At 36.6% G+C, this 24,669-nt stretch overlaps 1 protein-coding gene across 3 annotated transcripts in view; it reads left to right on the plus strand.

Annotated features, from left to right (window-relative positions):
* Window positions 1-24,669, plus strand: part of TENM1 (teneurin transmembrane protein 1) — a gene marked incomplete at both ends in the record, with an annotated part of 588,520 nt that overhangs the window by 383,999 nt on the left and 179,852 nt on the right. For all 3 annotated transcript variants that reach the window (XM_081221281.1, XM_081221282.1, XM_081221283.1), the window contains 3 exons: window positions 18,625-18,810; window positions 20,382-20,405; window positions 22,245-22,391. In XM_081221281.1, coding sequence (XP_081077407.1) covers window positions 18,625-18,810; window positions 20,382-20,405; window positions 22,245-22,391 — 357 coding nt within the window. The remainder of the gene's footprint in view (window positions 1-18,624; window positions 18,811-20,381; window positions 20,406-22,244; window positions 22,392-24,669) is intronic.

Raw genomic sequence — 24,669 nt, forward strand, 5'->3', positions numbered from 1 at the left:
AAAGTTAGCAGAAGGAAAGAAATCATAAAGATCAGATCAGAAATAAATAAAAAAGAAATGAAGGAAATGATAGCAAAGGTCAATAAAACTAAAATCTGGCTCTTTGAGAAGATAAACAAATGGATAAACCATTAGCCAAACTCATGAAGAAAAAAAGGGAGAAGACTCAAACCAATAGAATTAGAAATGAAAAAGGGGAAGTAACAACTGACACTGCAGAAATACAAAGGATCATGAGAGATTACTACAAGCAATTATATGCCAATAAAATGGACAACCTGGAAGAAATGGACAAGTCCTTAGAAATGCACAACCTTCCGAGACTGAACCAGGAAGAAATAGAAAATATGAACAGACCAATCAAAAGCCCTGAAATTGAAACTGGGATTAAAAATCTGCCAACAAACAAAAACCCAGGACCAGATGGCTTCTAGGCGAATTCTATCAAACATTTAGAGAAGAGCTAACACCTATCCTGCTCAAACTCTTCCAAAATATAGCAGAGGGAGGAACACTCCCAAGCTCATTCTACGAGGCCACCATCACCCTGATACCAAAACCAGACAAAGAGGTCACAAAGAAAGAAAACTACAGGCCAATATCACTAATGAACATAGATGCAAAAATCCTCAACAAAATACTAGCCAGCAGAATCCAACAGCACATTAAAAGGATCATAAACCATGATCAAGTGGGGTTAATCCCAGGAATGCAAGGATTCTTCAATATATGCAAATCAATCAACATGATACACCATACTAACAAATTGAAGGAGAAAAACCATATGATCATCTCAATAGATGCAGAGAGAGCTTTCGACAAAATTCAACACCCATTTATGATAAAAACCCTCAGAAAGTAGGCATAGAGGGAACTTTCCTCAACATAATAAAGGCCATATATGACAATCCCACAGCCAACAATGCCCTCAATGGTGAAAAACTGAAACCATTTCCACTAAGATCAGGAACAAGACAAGGTTACCCACTCTCACCACTATTATTCAACCTAGTTTTGGAAGTTTTAGCCACAGCAATCAGAGAAGAAAAAGAAATAAAAGGAATCCAAATCAGAAAAGACAAAGTAAAGCTGTCACTGTTTACCGATGACATGATACTCTACACAGAGAATCCTAAAGATGCTACCAGAAAACTACAAGAGCTAAACAATGAATTTGGTAAAGTAGCAGGATACAATATTAATTCACAGAAATCTCCAGCATTCCTATATACTAATGATGAGCAATCTGAAAGTGAAATTAAGAGAACACTCCCATTTACCATTGCAACAAAAAGAATAAAATACCTAGGAATAAACCTGCCTGAGGAGACAAAAGACGTGTAAGCAGACAACTATAAGACACTGATGAAAGAAATTAAAATTGATACAAATATATGGAGAGATATACCATGTTCTTGGATTGGAAGAATCAACATTCTGAAAATGACTCTACTACCCAAAGCAATCTACAGATTCATTGCAATCCCTATCAAACTACCACTGGCATTTTTCACAGAACTAGAACAAAAAATTTCACAATTTGTGTGGAAACACAGAAGACCCCAAATAGCCAAAATAATCTTGAGAAAGAAAAATGGAGCTGGAAGAATCAGGCTCCCCAACTTCAGACTCTACTACAAAGCTACAGTAATCAAGACAGTATGGTACTGGCACAAAAACAGAAATATAGATCAATGGAACAGGATAGAAAGCTCAGAGATAAACCCACGCACATATGGTCACCTTATCTTTGATAAAGGAGGCAAGAATATACAATGGAGAAAAGACAGCCTCTTCGATAAGTGGTGCTGGGAAAACTGGACAGCTACATGTAAAAGAAAGAAAATAGAACACTCCCTAACACCATATACAAAAATAAACTCAAAATGGATTAAAGACCTAAGTGTAAGGCCAGACACCATCAAACTCTTAGAGGAAAACATAGGCAGAACCCTCTATGACATAAATCACAGCAAGATCCTTTTTGACCAACCTCCTAGAGAAATGGAAATAAAAACAAAAATAAACAAATGGGACCTAATGCAACTTAAAAGCTTTTGCACAGTAAAGGAAACCATAAACAAGATGAAAAGACAGCCCTCAGAATGGGAGAAAATATTTGCAAATGAAGCAACTGACAAAGGATTAATCTCCAAAATCTGCAAGCACCTCATGCAGGTCAATATCAAAAAAACAAACAATCCCATCCAAAAATGGGCAGAAGACCTAAATAGACATTTCTCCAAAGAAGATATACAGATTGCCAACAAAAACATGAAAGAATGCTCAACATCACTAATCATTAGAGAAATGCAAATCAAAACTACAATGAGATATCATCTCACACTGGTCAGAATCGCCATCATCAAAAAATCTAGAAACAATAAATGCTGGAGAGGGTGTGGAGAAAAGGGAACCCTCTTGCACTGTTGGTGGGAACATAAATTGATACAGCCACTATGGAGAACACTATGGACGTTCCTTAAAAAGCTAAAAATAGGGCTTCCCTGGTGGTGCAGTGGTTGAGAGTCTGCCTGCCGATGCAGGGGACACGGGTTCGTGCCCCGGTCTGGGAAGATCCCACATGCTGCGGAGCAGCTAGGCCCGTGCGACATGGCCGCTGAGCCTAAACGTCCAGAGCCTGTGCTCCGCAAAGGGAGAGGCCACAACAGTGAGAGGCCTGCATACCGCAAAAAAAAACCCAAAAACTAAAACTAAAAATAGAGCTACCATATATGACCCAGCAGTCCTACTACTGGGCATATACCCTGAGAAAACCATAATTCAAAAAGAGTCGTGTACCAAAATGTTCATTGCAGCCCTATTTACAATAGCCAGGACATGGAAGCAACCTAAGTGTGCACTGACAGATGAATGGATGAAGAAGATGTGGAACATATATACAATGGAATATTACTCAGCCATTAAAAAGGAACAAAACTGAGTTATTTCTAGTGAGGTGGATGGACCTAGAGACTGTCATACAGAGTGAAGTAAGTCAGAAAGAGAGAAACAAATACTGTATGTTAACACATATATATGGAATCCAAAAAGAAAAAATAAATGGTCATGAAGAACATAGGGGCAAGAGGGAGTAAAGATGCAGACCTACTAGAGAATGGACTTGAGGATACGGCAAGGGGGAAGGGTAAGCTGGGACAAAGTGAAAGAGTGGCATGGACATAATTACACTAAGATACGTAAAATAGATAGCTAGTGGGAAGCAGCCACAAAGCACGGGGAGATCAGCTCGGTGCTTTGTGACCATCTAGAGGGGTGGGATGGGTGGGGAGGGAGATGCAAGTGGGAAGAGATATGGGGATATATGTATATATATAACTGATTCACTTTGTTATAAAGCAGAAACTAACAAACCATTGTAAAGCAATTATACTCCAATAAAGATGTTAAAAATAAATAAATAAATAAATAAATTCAATTAGAAACATAAAAAAATCTACAAACAATAAATGCTGGAGAGGGTGTGGAGAAAAGGGAACTCTCTTACATTGTTGGTGGGAATGTAAATTGATACAGCCACTATGGAGGACAGTATGGAGGTTCCTTAAAAAACTAAAAATAGAACTACCATACTACCCAGCAATCCCACTACTGGGCATATACCCTGAGAATACCATAATTCACAAACAGTCGTGTACCACAATGTTCATTGCAGCTCTATTTAGAATAGCCAGGACATGGAAGCAACCTAAGTGTTCATCGACAGATGAATGGATAAAGAAGGTATGGCACATATATACAATGGAATATTACTCGGCCATAAAAGAAACGAAATTGAATTATTTGTAGTGAGGTGGATGGACCTAGAGTCCATCATACAGAGTGAAGTAAGTCAGAAAGAGAAAAACAAATACCATATTGTAACACATATATATGGAATTTAAAATAAAATAAAATAAAATAAGGTCATGAAGAACCGAGGGGCAAGACGAGAATAAAGACCCAGACCTACTAGAGAATGGACTTGAGGACACGGGGAGGGGGAAGGGTAAGCTGGGACAAAGTGAGAGAGTGGCATGGACATAATTACACTAAGATACGTAAAATAGATAGCTAGTGGGAAGCAGCCGCATAGCACAGGGAGATCAGCTTGGTGCTTTGTGACCAGCTTGAAGGGTGGGACAGGGAGGGTGGGAGGAAGGGAGATGCAAGAGGGAAGAGATATGAGGACATATGTATATGTATAACTGATTCATTTTGTTATAAAGCAGAAACTAACACACCATTGTAAAGCAATTATACTCCAATAAAGATGTTTAAAAAAAGTGAAATCAGGGTAAAAAATGGGATTATGAGTAGAAATTAAAAGGTAGGTTATAAATATTTTGTGTTTAAGGTGATGATGGCCTAGCCAAGAAGAAATATGTAGCATGATATCTGAATTGAATTGAAAGTAAGTCAAGGACTTTAACTTTGTCTTAATATAGCCAGGTTAATATACTCCCTACCCATAGCTTTCCCACAGTACAGTACAACCTCTCTGGAATGTTGATATTGTGGAACAAGGATAGATATGAAGTCAAATTCTTTATGTAATAATAATCCCATTATTAGTTCTTAGAAGAATGATTATGGTAGCTCTTAGGAAACATATAAAGAATGTCACTTAAAGTTCAGATGACACTAATAGCCATACCGCATTTAAACATTTTAGTGATTGCCATAGAGTAAAATTATAAATTAAAAACTAAATGTATTAAATAGCACTAAATTGTGCATTCAGTTGATGTATAAGGACATTTATATGCCTTTGTCTTCATCGTGCAGAGGATTTTGTTGACTCTGGATTCTTTACATTTCATTTCTCCGTGTCATATTTATTTATAGGGGTAAAAATAAACTGTAGGTTCATGGTCTGCTGGGCAATGATGGCAGCTTTGTAAATATGTATGCAGCCCTTCCCCAGGTCTTTGACAGAAAGCTGCTTTCTGTGCCTGTGTAATGCCTTGAACACACCTTACACATTAAGGATGCAGGTGGAACCTACCACAGTTTCAGAGATTGCCTGATGACTGCTAGCTTTGTCTCTCTTGTGGACTCCAATTAGACTTCATTTTCTAAATCCAGAGAGCCCTTAGCAAGAGTGCTGAATGGGGTAAAAACAGCTATATAAGCTTTCTTTCATTCAGAGTAAATTTTCCAGTCTGCATGAAGTGTCCTTCCAGCAAACAGCTTTGGCTTCACCCCTGAAGTATGCTATCAGATGTGTTTTGGAGCTTGGATGTGTCTGAAGATCTCTCAGTCCATCATTTGTAGAGCTTCAGGGAACATAGACCTTTCTGTGCTCACTTGGAAGGCTTATTGCCTCAGAAAAACACCAAGCAGGAGTTTTAGATGTGCTTAATGAAATTCATTTTGGGAAGAAGAGAGGTAATGTCAAAATTTTTTCAATAGGGAAGAAGAGGTCTAATATCAATCAGAAGGAAGAGAAAGTTCTCCTTAGCACAATTTTAACATTATGTCTAATCATGACAAAAAGAATGCTAAATGTTATATATAAAGAACAGCTTTCTTTTTTTTGTTTTTTTTTTTTTTGCGGTATGTGGGCCTCTCACTGTTGTGGCCTGTCCCGTTGCGGAGCACAGGCTCCGGACGCACAGGCCCAGCGGCCATGGCTCACGGGCCCAGCCGCTCCGCGGCATGTGGGATCTTCCCAGACCGGGGCACGAACCTGTGTCCCCTGCATCGGCAGGCGGACTCTCAACCACTGCGCCACCAGGGAAGCCCTAATGAACAGCTTTCTGACTTAACCAATAAATACTTCTTAAGTAGCCACTCTGAGCCAGGATGTAATGATAATTGCTCCAGTAGTAGTTGTATATAGTTTAATGAGTGAGGGCACTGTTTTATTGAGGCCAAGGACATGAGTTTAATACCTTGATGAGCCAGTTAGGCTTGCCCTTTTAGGTGGTCACAGGCTGCAAATAGGTAGCAACAATGGTAAGAAAGTCTAAGCACAAAACTGTGGATAGACTGACACAAACTTCTCCACAGCTGAACAATCAGTTCAGAGCACAGGGCCTGCTACAAATCATATGTTTGGAGTTTCCAAAGTTAATATTTTCTCCTTAAGGGTGATGGTGTTACCCTGACAATCTGGTACCTGATTGGGTCAAGTGAAAAGCAGTTGTGAGACAGGTGTCTAGATATCAACATTCTTTGCCAATTGGGGATATTATTGGATAGACGAGTATGTTGGGTTCGTAATCAAAGGATTGAGACAGTTTTGCATCTGTAGCCATGAATGAGTAGAAATTCACCTCAGCCTCAGTGTTTCCAGCTTCTGATCACTGAGTTAAACAAAATATGATCTCTAGAGTTATGGGAGGATATTTCATTTGGCCAAAGAGCAAACAGGATTTATTCCAAAGGAAAGAGTCTAGCTACTGAAAAAACCCAGTTGAGTATTTTATTGAATTCAAAAGTTGTAAGCCAGCAATGATTTTTTCTGTCTTGTCAGGTTTTTCACATTTACCGAAGAATAGTTCACCAGTTTATAAAGGAAATCCAAAGCCATATGATAACCATAATCCATGAAACATTAAGCTGAAAGTCAATTCAACTTTTGATCTTCACATACTAGATTCCTTCAGATTTAGTTCTTATCCGAGAATTTGAGACTCGTCTCAAGAGTTTTATAGGCTGGAGTGTGTTGTTGTCGTTACTGCTGTTTCTATGTTGCTATTTGTACAGAAAGAGCTAACTGACATGTATCATTTGTAGTCTCTTCAATCAAATTGTTGTTCAAATGTTAGACAGTGTTCAGATTACTAAAATATATTGAAGCTCATTGTAATGTTGGGGCTGAAAGACGAGTGTTATGCTTATGTCATAGGTTTCTGTGTTAAAATGAGAGATACACTATTACACCTGAAACACAGAAAATGTGATACATGGCCCACAGTAAAACCGAATCTTTGTCATAGCAACGTACTGATAAAGATTGGGTGGAGGTGGTATTGAATTTAACTCTGTGCAATAAAATAGATAATATTTTCCCAATTGCTTTTCAGAGAAACAGGGACCCCAAAAGTGTGTGTGTGTATGCATGTCTGTGTGCGAACCTGCGTGTGTACGAGCCTGAACACGTGTTCTACAGAGTTAACAGTTATTTATAATAGTCCCACTCTCAAGTAGAATGTCTGCCACTGAGGAATGCAAGGACCTGTAGTAGTAAAATAAAAATGATTCAGATATTTGAAAAATAATACCAAGTACACAAACCTTTATTCTTAATAATATTTATTATTCTTGGTTGATTCATTGCTTGATTTTAGTGAAGAGCCTGGGATACACTGTAAAAACTTTTCCAGTCCTTAACCTGCTTGACTTTGTACTGCTCACACTTATCAAATCAACTTACTTTTTTTCCTTACTCTTATTTCCCATATTAATCACATAAAACAATGAGAAAATCTCATAGTTTCCCCAATAAAAATTGTATGATAGTCTATCAAAGAGAAGGTCTCTATCTATTCAGGTTCATTCATTCCCAATTCTTGATTTTCCTTATGCTCCCAGCCTGATTTCCTTTGATCTTTAACTGATTCTACTAGATGCTGAACAAGTGGACATGTAATACTTCCTTAATTTTCATGAAGTTTTACATCAAAAGTGTCATTTCTTTGTTTAGAATACCATATTGAATTATTGAAAATGTTACATAAATGTGTATTTTAGAGCCTAGCTAATACCCAGATTTAATATTTCAGGGTGCCCAATATTATCATTATCTAATGTTGGGCACAGCCAAAGTGCTAAGAATAACAGAATTTACTTGACTGGGAACTTTTGTCTAAGAAGTAAACCTAAGAGAAATGGTTCTGAGGGAGGCTCTGAAGGATTTACTGTTTAATCAAATTGTTCTTTGTCAGCATGCAACAAAGAAGTGTTCCAGTTGTATCCTAGTTCAATTTATACAAGTGTTGTTCATTGTTGACATGCATAAAGAAACTTATTAAAAATGAAATGTCTCAATAGAACTTTAAAGTGTCTGCCTATATTTTTCATGTTCTTTTCCAATACATTTGCACAAAAGAGTGTTTATATTTTAGCATTCTTTTGTCATATTTTGTAGCCTGTAATGTTAATGTATTTTCAACCAGATAGAAAATATTACACATGGAATAGAACTATTCATAAGACAAATATATTAGAGCAAATATCATTTCTAGCATGTTTATAAATTATACAAGTGCCAGCATCTGTTTTCTGTTAGTCCTCCCACGCCCACCCCACTGCTAATCATAAAAGATTAGGATTGAAAAACATCTTAGTTTGAGTCCAGAAACTCCATTTGGAAATGGAGGCAATTGGAGGGATGTTGATGCAGTTCAAAGTGAGGAATGCTTCTTGTTGAAGATCTGCTTCTCTGTGTGTAGTAATTTATTTCTTAGAGGATTCCCTTACTCATGCGGATATAGCATCCCACCTGGATCCTTGCGGTGCTGAAACTGTCAGTCAGATTAGTAGTTGTGGCTTATGTCTGTGGGGGGTTTCGTGTTGAGGTTAAGTCACATCTCCACTTATTTATTCAACAGAGTGGTCCCTAAAGACAGTTGTTTCTTTTTCTTTTTCTTGCACTGTTTACAACATTTTATTAAAGTACAAAATTGTTGGAATTAACCTAAATAGAAAAACATAGTAAATATTTACAAAACCACTGATAACACCACTCAGGTCACACACGTGTAACAAATACAGGAAGGTTTTAAAAAGATTACAAGTTGAAAATTATGGAGATTTCCCCAAATGGTTATAACAGCTCACTGCTGAGTATGGCATCAATATAATATGTAAGGTCTTTGAGAGAATGCTGTCCCCGACTCTTGCAATCTAGTGCCTCCTAGAAATTTGTTCTTTGGGAGATTCAGACTCAGAGGCAGCCAGAGCGGACAAGTCGTTTCTTTTTTCTTTTTTTTTTTTTTTTTTTTTTTTTGTGGCCACGTCCTGCAGCATGCAGGATCTTAGTTCCCCGACCAGGGATCGAACCCTTGACTGCTGCATCAGGAGGAAGGAGTATTACCCACTGGACCGCCAGGGAAGTCCTAAGACAGTCGTTTCTTATCTATTCTTTATTTCTTTTCTTTTGGATATTATTACTAAATATTCCAAACACATAAAATAACATAATGAACAACTGTAAGCCCACAATTTAGCTTTAAAAAGTAACAAATACAAATAAGACCCTGTGTATCCTTTTGTGCTTCCAGTCCCCTCCCTTCCCTGCAGTGGAAGCCACTACCCTAAATTTAATCATTCTTGTACATATTTTTAGGTTTTTACAAATATGTATATACCCATAAAACTATATTGTTCTGCGTATGTTTAAATTTCATATGAATAACTTGCTTCCTTCCATTATCATTATGTTTTTAAGGTTTATCCATTTTGAGGCATGTACCTCTACTTTATTCAACTTAACTTCTGTATTTTTTTGCATTGTATGAATACACCAAAATTTATATATCCATTTTCCTATTGATGTACATTTAGGCTGGACACACATACACACACACATACACACATCAATGAATATACTTCAAAATGTTCTGAGTCTTTTCTGTTTCATATGGATTTTAGGATCAGGTTTTCAAGCTCTATGAAAACGGTTGTTGAACTAGTAGAGGAAAATTGACATCTTAATGATATTGAGGTTTGTGAGCCATAAACAGTATATCTCCCCATTGATTGAGTCTTGGTATGTGTTCTTCAAAAAGTTTTAAATTCTTATATAAAAGAATGTTGAACTTTTTTTTTGCTAGATTTGTTATTATTATGAATGAGATCTTTTTTAAAAAATTACATGTTCTAATTGGCTGTTCCTGATATATAGACAGGCTGTTGATTTTTTTCTGTTGATCTTGTTTACAATAACTTTGCTATCTTCTCTTCCTGTTTCCATAGTTTACCTGTATATTCAATTTTGTGTCTTCCTTTCCAGACATTAAGCATTTTATATTTTTGGTTGCCTTATTGTGCTAGCTAAATTCTCCAGTACCAAATTGAATTTGAAGCAGCAGTTAATTGTAGTACTTCTGACTTTAAGGGAACTCTATTATTTTATTACTAAGTTTGATGCTTACTTTAGGATTTTGGTAAATCACCTTTATCATATTCAGTAAATTCCCTTCTAGTCCTATTTTGCTAAGAGATTACATCATAAATAGGAGCTATTTTATAAATATATAATATTATATAATAATCTTTCCATATATAAGATGATAATTTTTCTTTAATACATTATGAAATGAGATTAAAGTGAAACGGATTAATTCAGTGATGAATTGCATTAATAGATTTTCAAAAGTTAAACCATCCTAGCATTCATGCCTACTTGGTTGTAATTTTCTATATGTGTGTGTGTGTGTGCGCGTGTGTGTGCATTGCTGGTTTGATTTTCAGATGGTTTATTAGAGATTTTTGCAGCCATGTTTATAAATGAGATAGACCTACAAAAAAGTCCCTTCTTCTTTACTTACCTTATTTTAGAACTAGATTATAGTAGTCTCATAAAATGATTCAGGAATTCTTTTCTCTTTTTGTGTTCTCTGGTGTGACTTAAAATAGAGATTATCTATCCGTCTCTTAGAAGTTTGGCTAAATACACCTGTAAAACCATCTGGGCCATTTTCAATGTCATTAAGGTGTATTCAGGCTTTCTATTTCTTCTCAAATCCATTTTTTTTTCTTGAAAAATAATCTACTTCACCTAAGGTTTCAAAATTACTGGCATAAAGTTGTTCATAGCACTCTTTCATTTATTTTTATATTTTAATCTTTAATGCTTACTTGTTCATTTCCTTTCTTTATTTCTGGTTCTACTTTGTCAAAGCTTTCTCTATTTTATTATTCATGTCAAAGACACAGATTTTGGTTTAGTTCATCTTCTCTGTTGTTTCTTTGTTTCTCATTTCATTAACTTTAGCTCTTTTGTTGTTTCCTCCCTTCTACTTATATGCAGTCTTTTTTCTAACTCCTTGGGTTGGATGCTTTCTTCATTAATTTTCAGTTGTTCTTCTTTTCTATTAAATGTATGAAAGGCTGTACATTTCCTCTAAGTTACTGTCTAAGCTGTATCCCACAGGTTTTTATAAATAGTATTTTCATTGTTATTCAGTTCCTAGTTTCCAATATAATTTTTATGTGATTCATAAATTATTTTAAAGTTTATTTTTAAGGAACACTTTTCTGCATTTTTTCTTTTGCTTTTTGTTTATTGATTTCTAATTGTAGTGCATTTTGCTGAAACAGCATGATCTATATGTTGTAGAATCTTTGTCATTTGTTGAGCCTTGCTTTGTGAACTAATAATTGTCAGTTTTGTGGGTATTCTGTGTGTTCTTGAAAAGAATATGTATTGTATAGTCATATATTGGGGGTTCTATATATGTCCATTATATTAAAGTTGTTAATTGTACTATTCAAATTTTCTACATCCACTAATTTTTTATCTTCTTATTCCTGAAGTTGAAATTTTCAATTTGTCTTATTATAAGTATGTCGAGTTTTCCTTTATATATCTTGAAGCTGTATTTTCTTACAGGATCAGGCTTGTTACATCTTCCTGGTGAATTAATCCTTTTATCATTATATAATGACTATCCATAATAATGTTTTATACCTTGAAATCTATTTCATCTGATAATATTATAACTATATCAAATTTCTCTTGGTACTTTACTACAGTGCCTTTTTCCCCTTATTGCTAACTTTTCTGTATTAGTGTGTTTCAGCACATCTCTTATTAACAGAAGGAACATAACTAGATTTTCTTCTTCACTCAGTTCCAGAGTCTCACTCTTAAATTGCAAGTTCAATTTGTTTTTATTTACTAGGATTACTGACATGTTTGGAGTTATATCCTATAATCTTCTTTTGTATCTCCTATTTACATCATTTATTTTTTCATTGACTTTTTTCTGCCTTTGCTCTGATTGACTGGGTTATCTTCATTCTTATTTCTCTTTTTCTGGTTAGGAAGTTATATATTCTGTTTATTTTCTTTTGGTCATTATCTTTATTTTTTTTAAAGGGAGGTTTAATTTTTTTTAATTAATTAATTTATTTGGCTGCGTTGGGTCTTAGATGCGGCACACAGGATCTTCGTTGTGGCATGTGGGATCTTTTGTTGCAGCGCGTGGGCTCTTCATTGCAGTGTGTGGGCTTCTCTCTAGTTGTGGCATGTAGCCTCCAGAGCGTGCGGGCTCTCTAGTTGTGGCACGTGGGCTCTAGAGCACGTGGGCTCAGTAGTTGCGGCACATGACTTAGTTGCCCCGTGGCATGTGGGATCTTAGTTCCCCGACCAGGGATCGAACCCACATTCCATGCATTGGAAGGCAGATTCTTAACCACTGGACCACTAGGGAAGTCCGTGGTCATTATCTTTAATTTCTTAACATTTCATTAAAATATAACACACACACAGAGAAAAGGACAAAAGTCCTAACTGTACAGAAAAGGACAAAAGTCCTAACTGTACAGCACAGCGAACTATCCAAGTAAGAAACACCTGGAAACCACTGTGAATATACTCTACCACTGATAGCATGTTTTTTTTCTCTATCTTTTGATTAAAAGAAATTCTTAATTTTGATATAGTCCAATTTATTGTCTTTTACCTTTATGGCTAGCATTTTTGTGTACAGTTAAAAAAATTTTTTTTTGTTAAAAAAAATTTTTTTTGTACCCTAAGATCATGAAATTGTTTCCTTATGTTGTTCTAGAAGCTTTATCAGTTTATGTTTAGTACATTCTGTCTGGAGTTGATTTTGTATATGGGGTGAGGTAAAGATGAATTTTTTCTTAATGGATATTCAGTTTCCCAGAACCATTTAATATAAAACAGTAGTCATTTCCCACTTGCCTACAGTACCACCTTTACCATAAATCAAGTATCCTTATATGTATGGATCTGTTTTAGGACTCTATTTACTCTCAGTAGTCTATTTGCCATTGTACCAAAGCCCACTGTCTAAATTAACATAGCTTTGTAATAGGTCTTGCTATCAGCTAGAGTACGTCATCTCACTTTATTCTGCTTCTTTCTTTGGCTGATCAAAATTTACATAAACGTACAAACACACACATACACACACACAACTGCCAAGATATTGATTGGGGTTGCATTGAATCGGCAGAAGAATTTGGGGTAAATTGGCATCTTTAATTTTGAGTTTTTCAATTCACGAACATGTTATAGCTTTCCATTTATCCAGGTCTTCTCTAGTTTCTCTCATAAAGTTTTATAGTTTTTCAGTATAGGTCTTGCAAATATTTTGTTAAAATTATTACTAGATATATGATATTGTGATGCTATTGTAAATGGTATTTTTAAATTTTCTCATTGTTTGCTGTTGATATATAGAAATAACTTTTTTATCTATATTAACCATGTCTCTAGAGATCTTGCTAAATTCACACATTAATTCTAATAATTTATCTATACAGATTCTTTTTGTAGTTTGTACATGCACAATCATACTATCCATGAATAATGTTTTTTTAAATATTTTTTTAACATCTTTATTGGAGTATAATTGCTTTACAATGTTGTGTTAGTTTCTGCTGTATAACAAAGTGAATCAGCTATATGTACACATATATCCCCATATCCCCTCCCTCTTGTGTCTCCCTCCCAACCTCCCTATCCCACCCCTCTAGGTGGTCACAAAGCACCGAGCAGATCTCCCTGTGCTATGTGGCTGCTTCCCACTAGCTATCTATTTTACATGTGGTAGTGTAAGTATGTCCATGCTGCTCTCTCACTTCGTCCCAGCTTACCCTTCCCCATCCCTGTGTCCTCAAGTCCATGTTTAATACAAGCTATCTTCACCAGTGTTTCACCCTAATTTCACTTGCCACAATGGAAGGATTTTTACAACCCAAAGTCCCATGACTGAGTCATATTTCCCATCCTGGCTTGGTCTTTAGAAATACAAAGGAAAGGGGCTTCCCTGGTGGCACAGTGGTTGAGAGTCCACCTGCCAATGCAGGGGATGTGGGTTCGTGCCCCAGTCCGGGAAGATCCCACATGCCACAGAGCGGCTGGGCCCGTGAGCCATGGCCGCTGAGCCTGCATGTCTGGAGCCTGTGCTCCACAACAGGAGAGACCATAGCAGTGAGAGGCCCACGTACCGCAAAAAAAAAAAAAAAATTCCTACTTCCATAATGATTTCTTCTCTGTTCTGTAGTTCATTCAGAAGTCTATTTCTTAATTTCCAAATTATATGGATTTTATAATTATCTTTTGTTACTGATTTCAAGTTTAATTCCATAGTAGGTAGAAAACATGCTATATATAATTTCAATACTTAGAAATACGTTGAGACTTGCTTTATAGCCTAGCATGTGGTCAATATTTGTAAATGTTCTATGTGCACTCGGAATTTCTGTGTATGTTGTAGTTATTTAATGCAGTGTTCTGTATGTATCAATTGTATCAAATTTGTTAATTATGTTGGTCAAATATTCCATATTCTTTCTAAGTCGTCTGCTTGTTCTGTCAATTAGTTAATGAGAAAGGGGGTCATAAAAGTCTCTGACTATAATTGTGAATCTGCCTTTTTCTCTGTTTTGTTCCTTCAGTTTTGCTTCAATATTTGGCTTGGTGTTTTCTTCAGTAGCCATTATCCAGTCAAGTATTTTTTCTGTCCCCATGAGACGGACAAAAGCTTTACCCAACCTTGGAGCCTTCCAGCTGCGTCTACCAGAATTGACAGACACTTCTAGAAAAGAAGCATCCAAAAATATCAGACACCTCTCTGGGTTTTCGTTTTCTCCTGGAACTTGGCCCAGCAATTCTTTACCCTTTTGTGAATTCTAGTAGTAACATCCAGCAAATTTTAAAATATATTTTGTCTAGATTTTCTAGTTCTCATCAGAAGAGAATAGTAAAAATTACTTAGGTCACAATCACTAGAAACAGATCTCCACCTTTACATTTTTATATGCATACTTGACAAAGTATCTCTTACCTAACTCCTGAAAAATACAAGGCTTTAGAAATATTGAACACAGGGCACTCCATTGCACGTATTATGATAAGATAATATTTTATTTCACTACTGTTTTCTAACCCCCCAATTGTTATTGATGTTGTTGTTGTTACTATTATATAGTCAATGCTTCTTTGCCATCTCTCTGGGCTAGTGGATAGTTTAGTAGTCCCCATCTCATTGAGATTGCAGCTTTTCAGGGATTGTCCTTGCTTTCTGCAGGAGTTTCTGTCCAACTCCCCATCTTAAATGGGACAAAGACCTCATCTCTTTTCCCTTTGTGGACACAGATACCCAAGCCCCTGGTCATTACTGGGTATAATAACCCCTCTATGCTGCCAGAGGGTTGACTTATATGCTTACATCTTTGACTGTTAGCATCCTCTTTGCTTCCAGTGTTTGAGAATTTCTCTTTCTTGTGAACTAAGACAAGCAATTTTAAAAATTATTACATTATATTCAGCATTTCTAAGAATTTATATCAAGGTGGTTTAAAGATAGCCTAGTCTGCCATTTTGCCAATACTGTTCATCTAGTTCTGAACAGTGAATGAATACTAGATGAATACTATTTCATCTAGTCCTACTACTTTTCAGGAAATCATCAGAATGATGTACTCTTATGTCTAAAATTTATAGTTGTATAAAGCAATATATGCAAAATGTTTGCCTCTCATTGTTTCAGTCAGCTCTGGCTTGATTGGCTTTGACCAATTTAGCTTTCTAATCTTAGAAAGGCCCTTTCAGTTCAGCTTTTAGTGTCTTGAGGGAGGCCATTAAGGGGAGCAGAATTACAATATCAAATTCACTATAAGAACTGAATTTTAAAATCCAGATTATCAATCATAGATTCAAAATCAAGATATAGACTGTTGGTGCTAATTCAAGATTAACCTACTTGAACTACCATTTATTAGGCTAAGTCCCCCCTTTTTGGTACTGTCTGGGTCCTAGACTTTTCTCACAACCTGATGATCCCACACACAGTTTTCTATTCACTCTTCCACCCAGTGCAATCTGGCTTTACAACTACCACTTTATCAATACAGCTCTTCCTAAAGTTACCAACAATTTCCATGTGGTAAATCCAATGGGTACTTCTCTGCCCATGTCTCACTTGACCTCTGAGCACTATTTTTTACATAACTGAAACCATTAGGTGGCACTTCAGGGGCTCCGAGGAGCTCCAGTTCTTTATGTCTCAATGCAGAAAGAATTCAGCAAGAGGCAAAGTGATAGATAAGAAGTGATTTATTAGAATAGGACACTTGTGAGGCTTACAAGCAGGTGGGCGAGAGGGTGCCGCACCCCAAGAACTTAGTGGGCTACAGTTTTATAATCAAAGGAAAAGTGGGGAGGGGGAGAAAACCACCTTCTTCCTCATTCTGGAATAGACATCAAAATTCCGTCCTCATCAGTCCCTCCTCCACGTTGGTGGGGGAGTTTTCTTGTCCCTACATGGTCAAGCTGGGACTGTCATGGTGCAATGGAAATGAGCAAAAAGGCAGTAACATATACTAAAATATGTTAAATCATTTCAGGTTTTAGTATAATGTCACCTTTTCCTTATATTTTTGTTTTTAGTGCGTGCAGAGGAGCGTGTCCTAGTAATCATTAACTTACTGAGCTCACTGGGAAGGATGTGGGTCTCATGCCACCATTGTTTCATTGTTTGGGGGCATGTCTCATGTTTCTGTTACCTGGTTTTGTTGCTAAGCAAGCCTGCTTGGTTTTGTGGTTAAGCAAACCTGCTTTCTTGAGTGATCATTAACTTACAGGGGTCTCCTATACTTTTTTCTTTACTTATAATCCCCTAGTGGGATTAACTGTTTAATCACCTACTTTGGCCCTTTACTCTGTCCCTATGATAACTACCCCCTTCTTCTTGAAAAAGTGTCCTCTTTTGGCTTTAGCTATACCACAATCTATTAGATTTCCTCCGATCACTCACTGCCCTCTCCTTCCCAGTCTCCTTTGATGGATCCTCTTTTTCTACCTTATCTTTAAATCACAGGAACACCTCAGGGCTCATTCCTTAGGGGATATCATCTGGTCTCAAACTTAGATGCTAAATAACACCTATATGCTAATGGTTACCAATTTCATATCTCTAGCCCTGGCCTGTTAAATTCATATATCTTAGTGCTTAATTGACATCTTCATTTGGCTATCTATACGTTATCTCAATGTTAATCTGTTTGATCTTCCATCTTATTCTTCCTTTATCCTTTTCCATTTTGTTAGTGGCAGCATTATCCACCCATTTGTTTGAGCCAAAACTTTTGTTTTTCCCTTTCCTTCATTTCCTATATCCCCTCTTAAGGAATTCATATTGGTTCTACCTCCAAAATGTATCTCAAGCTGCCCAATGACCCTGTCAGGTGTAAATATTATTACTTTCATTGTGTAGTTACACAAGCAGAGATTAAGAAAGCATATTAGTAATTTGCCTAAGGATACGCAGCTTTTATGCAGGGGAATTCTTATTCCAAACCGTGTACTCTTTCTATGATATCTTGACCCTCAAAGAATACTTGTGAATATATTGATCCAGATAGTAATAAAATTCATAATCATGGCTTTATCAGAAGAATATTCTCACCTACTGAAAAATAACTCTGCTATCTATAGAGTAGAGACCTTTGTTACATATGAAGAGCTTTGTTACATGTAATATAGGGTAATACTTGTATCATCATATGTCAATATCTATCAATATATAAAACCAGTTTCAGAATTTGAGACTATGAAAGATAGACAACTTGGCTTCCAGAACACCCTCTTTTTCCTTCAAGGATATGTGGCCAATTGTACCCAAAACCTATTGCATTCTTTCGATAGGCTTTTACCTCCCTTCTGCTCCTCCAGCAAGGGAATTTTATGAGGAAACAAGCTAGCCAAACTTTGTTTTGGTTTTCTACTGTCATGATTTTATTAATATTCAGTGTTTCTCAAAAAAAAGTCAGGGATACAGAAGAGAGAAACTGGGCAGAGCTAATAATACACCTTGATTATATTGGCTAAATATTGAATGGCATTTTGAGATAAGAAGACTGTGTGTTTTAATCAACCAAGAGTCATTTTAAATCCTTAAATGCAAATATTGTTAGTATGATCAGAGAAAGCAGTTGATTACTGTCACTGGCAGCTTTACCTCTTGTATATTATGAATTTTATTAGAAAGTTATCATCTTTCTGATTGTAAAACCCGAATGAAGTTAGGGCACTGTGTGTTTTCCCCAGTGATTTCTTGTAGCGTCACAAAATCCCTACAATGTTATCTGTAATCTTAATGAATGTTTAGTGAAAACCGCTTGACATTTGTTTGGCACTGACTTCACTTCTAAGCCTTGAGTGCTGTTATCATTTTGTGGACTGCTCAAAAGCAATATGATTTAGAGCTTATTTTATACATAGAGATATAACTACCTTTTTTTAACAGAGTTCCTTGTACATTCACTCAAATGCTAGAGGGCTTTGTGACATTTTATTTATATATTTTAAATACAGGTATAGACTGAGATTTTGGTAATTCTAATGTGTTTTTGAAAGAGTAGGCTCTGGTTGTAATAAAATATGTAAATACATCTTCTTTGAATTCCCCACAGAGCTCTGTACCATGGAGTGTGGTAGCCATGGAGTCTGCTCAAGGGGAATTTGCCAATGCGAAGAAGGTTGGGTAGGACCAACGTGTGAAGAACGCTCCTGTCATTCTCATTGTGCTGAGCATGGCCAATGCAAAGATGGAAAATGTGAGTGTAGCCCTGGATGGGAGGGCGACCACTGTACAATCGGTAAGTACCACCATACTTTGAACCAAATAAATTGGATTAATTGAAGAAGTAAAGCAATCTAGCAAGTCAATCACCAAGCTGTTTGTAGAATTTGAGATGGGAAGAGGGAAGAAGTAGGAGGGCTGGCCATAAGTTTGAAAGTTTCCTTAACTGGGAGGTTTCCTGTTTTGTTGATAATCTTACTTATTTCTGTGTCTTTTCCTTTCTCATTTCTTCATTATTCTTTATATTTTCTGCTTTCAAGTGCTTTGAGTTACTCAAATGAAAGATGATACATTAGAATATAGTGTCATTAGTTAATAAGAAAAGTGCTTTTGTTGTAAAGTTAACATTCACTGGCCATTTTTCCTTTTGAAAAGTATAGGTTGTTTTGGTTGAAAGCACTTAGAGGCAGTTTCATTAAATGGGACTACTTTATCAGGGGCCATTCAATATCATTAAGGGCTGTCTTTAATGTGTATAAGGAAGACACTCCTGACCTGCCATCAATAGAACATCTGTGTTGAATTGTTTATTGGGTAGTATAGAGAGTTCGTACCGAGGCGTCCACCCTCTCTCATCCCTTGTCACCAATTTCAGTAATTTTCAGGCTGCTTCCTGGGAGAACACCTGTGGGTGTGAAAAAGTCTATGTAATAATTAATCTATCACGTGGTCTTCTCACCACAAAAAACACTAATAATAATGAAAGTTTCATTTATAAAATACATTTTTCTGAGAAAAATATCAAAGCCCTTGACACACACATGTATCTGCCACAAAGGTTCCCTGCGTATACAGAGGGACAAGTATGATTACCATTGTTCAGCTAAGGAAACTGGGTCACAGAATGTTCCAGTGTCATTCTATGAGCACACAGAAAATTCATACAGTGCAAAAGCAAGCGTGGGCCTCTGGATACACAATTCATTGTTTATGGGCTTTTTTTCCCCTCTAGACTGTACTACAGCTTTCATTTTTAGGTGATTTTTGTTATAATGGTTGGAACCTGCCAAAGTAATGTATAGTATGTATAATATATATAACATATAATTTTAATAAACTGCATTACTACTCAACTACAGTCAGTCTTGTTCTGTGACTGTGGAAAATGCTTAAGATTCATTAAAAAGGTGGTGAGGGGTGAGATTCAGATGCAGCTTAAGTAATTACATTCCTGCACTAGAGTAAGTTTATTGCCTTCACATAGGAGGATTTAAATATTGTCATGATTACCAGAGGTGGTTACTCCAGAACTTCCCTTCTAAAGATATTACTAATAAGAAGTTCAAGCTAGCACTCTTTCATGAGTTATTACTGAAATGTAAAACTGCAGTTCTTATACTTTTAATGAAATATGACACTTTTTTAGGAAGCCTAATAGAGTTTCTTGCAGAAAAGCCATTAATATCTTTCCCACAGAAAATATTATTCACAAACTACACAGGCCAGTGTACCAACTTTTGAGCTGCAGGCATTTCAGAATTCACAGTTTGCTGTTCTCCCAGGCAACAGATGGTAAACCATTAGTACTTGTTGTATAGCTTTGGTCTCCCAGAAATTCATTCAATCACTCTTTTCCCCCCTTTTTAGCTCACTACTTAGATGCTGTCCGAGGTAAGCCCGTTCTCTCTAGTTTTATAACAGAAAAATATTTTAAACCGAAAATATGCATGTGGGAAAGGAAGTGTTGGTGGGGTTTGGGTGTTGTTTGTTGTTATTTTTAATGTTGGCAGTCTTACTTAAGTGCAATATTGTCAGGTTCATGCCGTAATAGACTTAAAAGTAATCTGCTTTCCCAATATCAAAGATTCATTTTTTGCCGTAGAGTTTAATAGACTGATAAGCAGTTTTAAGAATTATTTTTCTTTGTCTTGATGTCGAGTGGTGTGTGTGTGTCTATCTGTTTATATGACAGAGAGGTAATTATTAAATAAACTAGGTTAGGTAGACAGCTGAACTTTTTCTCTAACATAACAATATAGCTTTAAGTCCGTGTAGAGTATCCTTACAATGGCAGAAGAATTATTCCCCTGTTAGTACCTCATCATCCATCCCCACCAGGGATCTGCACTCGATAGAGACTGCAAGGATTTTTCTGTCAGATTTCCTGGTGCCTTTCATTACCTCAGCCTCAGAAGATTGAAAATGTCCTACTCAAATTATCCCTAATTTCTCTTTATCCACTGTATGTGCATGAGAATGGAACTAGATAAATTTCTTTCTTAATCTTATACATGTGCATGAGGAATATATATATAATCTTTTCATACTTTCTAACAGCCATCTGTCATTTTATTTTAAAGTCTTTTCTTCCTCTAGTCTGTTGAGAGTTGCTAGGAAAACCATTTGTAAGAAACACTGGATTACTTCTACAGATTAAAAAAAAATTCTTTTGCTTTTTATACTTCTGGAATTTTCTTTCAAAGACAGAAAATGGAAAGAATATTGATTGGACTTGCTCCTGTAAAATCCAGATCTGGTCCTGTGTTGCTACTGGGGAAATTTCCAGAAGCTATATGCCATTATTGCTCTCTCTGTTCATCTGCCCACTGAGCACTTGGGACATGCAGAGTTGCCCTTTGGAAGAGCCTATCTCCGAACCACTGGTAGAAAGAGTAGGTCATCCCTGAGAAAAGTCTAAATAGAGACCATCGTTAGTGTTTGTGGTTAGGGTTATCAATGGATAGAAGTCATTTAAGCATTATAATTTCCTCTTGACTATATTTATCCAATTATTCTCTAGAATTCTGAAAGTCTAAATTTGGTGTGCGTTAATTCCATAAACATTTGTTGAGCACTTACTACAGGTATACTATTATGCTAGTTTCTGAGAGAGATACCAGATAAGTAAAAAAATCAATCCTTAGCTTTCAGATCAATAATAATCCTGAAGAGAAGAGCTGAATAGATGTAAAGCAACTGCAGCACATTTCTAAGGCACCATATGGGCAATTAATGGTATGGTCTGAACTGTATACCAACATACCTAAGTCCTGAAGCAACATATCACAAGGGAAAAATCAGCACAGAGTAGCAGTAGTTAGGAGAAGTATCTCTTCATAGAAACTGCTGTCTTTTCCCAACTTTTTGGCCATAACTAGATACAATATCATCCATCCAGTTTTGATTGAGATGAGGAGATACCTTTTTCGAAAAGAAACAAAAAACATGTCTTGTCCCCATCATAGTTTTTATCCTGTCTGAATCAGAGGTTGGGAATTGGGGTTAGCATTAATAATGTTTAATTGGCTCTCTAAGGAAAAGCACAGCAGAGTAAGGGATAACAAGTTCCCTGGGAAGGTGGTATAAGCAAGCAAGCTCCTCTTCCATTTATTCAACACCTCATCTGAATGGAGCCCAGATGATTCGATTTTTCCCTCTAGGCAGATACATCATTGTTGGCCAGTCCCATTCTGATGTCTCTGAATTTGTTACTCTCTGCTGTCTTTTCAGATGGCTGCCCGGGGCTCTGCTTTGGAAATGGGCGATGTACCCTGGATCAAAATGGTTGGCACTGTGTGTGTCAGGTGGGTTGGAGTGGGACAGGCTGCAATGTTGTCATGGAAATGCTTTGTGGAGATAACTTGGACAATGATGGAGGTGAGTCATTTATTAAATGTTCATAAAAGAAAGGAATAGCCCAGCCTCTAGCACAGTGATGACCAATCTGGCCAAGAGTGAAAATTAGGAATCCTTATAAAGTCATACTATTTTGTAAATCTCCATTTATTGAATATTTACAGTAACCAGGCAATACTCCAAACTCTTTCCATGTATTATATCTCATTTAATTCTCACAATAATGTTATCAGGTATAGGTACTATTTTCCCTGTTTACAAATGGGAAAACTAATACTTGGAGTGGGGATGGTAAGTGACTTTTCCAGGATCACACAGCTAGAAAGTAACAGAACCAAGGTTCCAGTTCAGGGCTATATGACTTCAGTTTCTGTTTTCTTAATTGTTACAACCATGCTGCCTCCCATATCTGTGGCATTTATTCTACTAAATTAAATCAGCGTACCACTGTCTAAACTGTCAGATGCTAGTGTAGCTTGCACTATACACATCGTGAGGTAGTTTTCTTTGTTCTTAGTTATTTAGAGCTCCCTCTTGTGTCTTTACCTTTTAGTACCACTTTACATCTTTCAAAGGACACAGCATCATGACAATTCACAGTAGAGTATTTTACATTTAATTCAAGAGCTGCACATGTTTTAGAAAGCCATATGTGGCTCCAAGGCCTCAGGGTAACCACTTCTGTTTTAATCAAGCAAACAAAGGCATCTAATACATTGTACAGTCAGGCCTCAAAACAGCCAAATCACCTCTGACTGAGCCTAAAACAACAAATCCTCACTTTCCTCTTACTTTCTACTCAAGAAAACATGAAATTGACAAAAAAATTTATTTCTAATTTCTGTATATTAACTTAAAATGAAGTAGGTTGTTAAATTTGACTCCTTAAGGTTTCTATTTGTGCTTAGACAAATTATATACCTTGTCATTTGAATCCAAATGAGGCTTAAAACAATAAGGTAGCAATCATCGTTTAAGCACCAAATAAGGTGTAAAAGTGTCCTCTTTTATTGTTCTGGCTAACAGTTTACCTTTAAAAGTTATAAGACCTTATGAATTTTAAGTAGAAGCAACTTTCTGATTAAGAGCACAGGGCTTTGAAGTTAGAATTTCTGGGGTCAAATATTAGCTCTGCTATGTACTTCTGGCTGTAGGGTTTGGGAAAAGTTTCTTGCTATCTCTGTGCTTCAATTTCCTTATCTTCAAAATGGGGCTGATAATAATAATAACTGTCTAATAGGGTTGTTATAAGAATTAAACAAGATAATTCATGTGCACTACTTAAAGGATGATAAATTACAGCAATCAATGCACACATGCACACAAACACACACACAAACACACACACACACTAAATTTAGGATAACAGACCATTTTCTGAAGAGACTGTTTACTTCCTATCTAATTTGAAATTTTTGTTAGGGAGGCCAGAGTGAGATAATCAACCATTTACTTGACTTCTGTGGTCCACCAAGACTCATTTTCTTTTTTTGTTTTTTTCAAGACTCATCTTCTACACCCATCATTCTCAGTTCATCATTTAAGTCCCAACTCAAGCCATGTCTCCCATGATACCTCTGACATCCACCACCCCAACCTACCATGGTGTTTATCATATGCACCATACAATCAAGCGCTAAATTATATCCTGTCTGTATTGTTTCCTTGTTACATGTTAAGTATGACCCAGAGTCCATAGTTTCATGCCCAATATAATTACTAATAATATTAGCTTACTTGTATTCAGGGTTTACTATGTACAAGGCACTGTGCTGAGTCCTTTATGTGAATGATTTCACTTAATCCTCGTGAGGTAGAAACTACTATTAACACTACTTTACAAATTAGGAAACTGAGGCACTGAGAAGTTAAACAAACTGCTCAAGATCATATAGAAAGTAAACGATAGAGTCAGGGTGTAAACCTAGGTGGTCTGCTTCATTCCAAAAAAGATTGGAGGCAGTAATGGAGATTTCTCAATTGATATATTGATTAAAATGTTATGCTCAGAAAATACATTAACAACCTATGCAAGTATAATTTCTTTCTTTCTTTCCTTCTCTATTTATTTGTTTTTGGCTGCGTTGGGTCTTTGTTGCTGCACGCAGGCTTTTTCTAGTTGGGGCGAACAGGGGCTACTCTTTGTTGCGGAGCACGGGCTCTAGGCACGTGGGCTTCAGTAGTTGTGGCTCGCGGGCTCTAGAGCACAGGCTCAGTAGTTGTGGCACACGGGCTTGGTTGCTCCGTGGCATGTGGAATCTTCCTGCACCAGGGCTCGAACCCGTGTCCCCTGCATTGG

Source organism: Mesoplodon bidens, assembly GCF_964165515.1.
Source record: "Mesoplodon bidens genome assembly, chromosome: X".
NCBI classification, from domain to species: Eukaryota; Metazoa; Chordata; class Mammalia; order Artiodactyla; family Ziphiidae; genus Mesoplodon; species Mesoplodon bidens.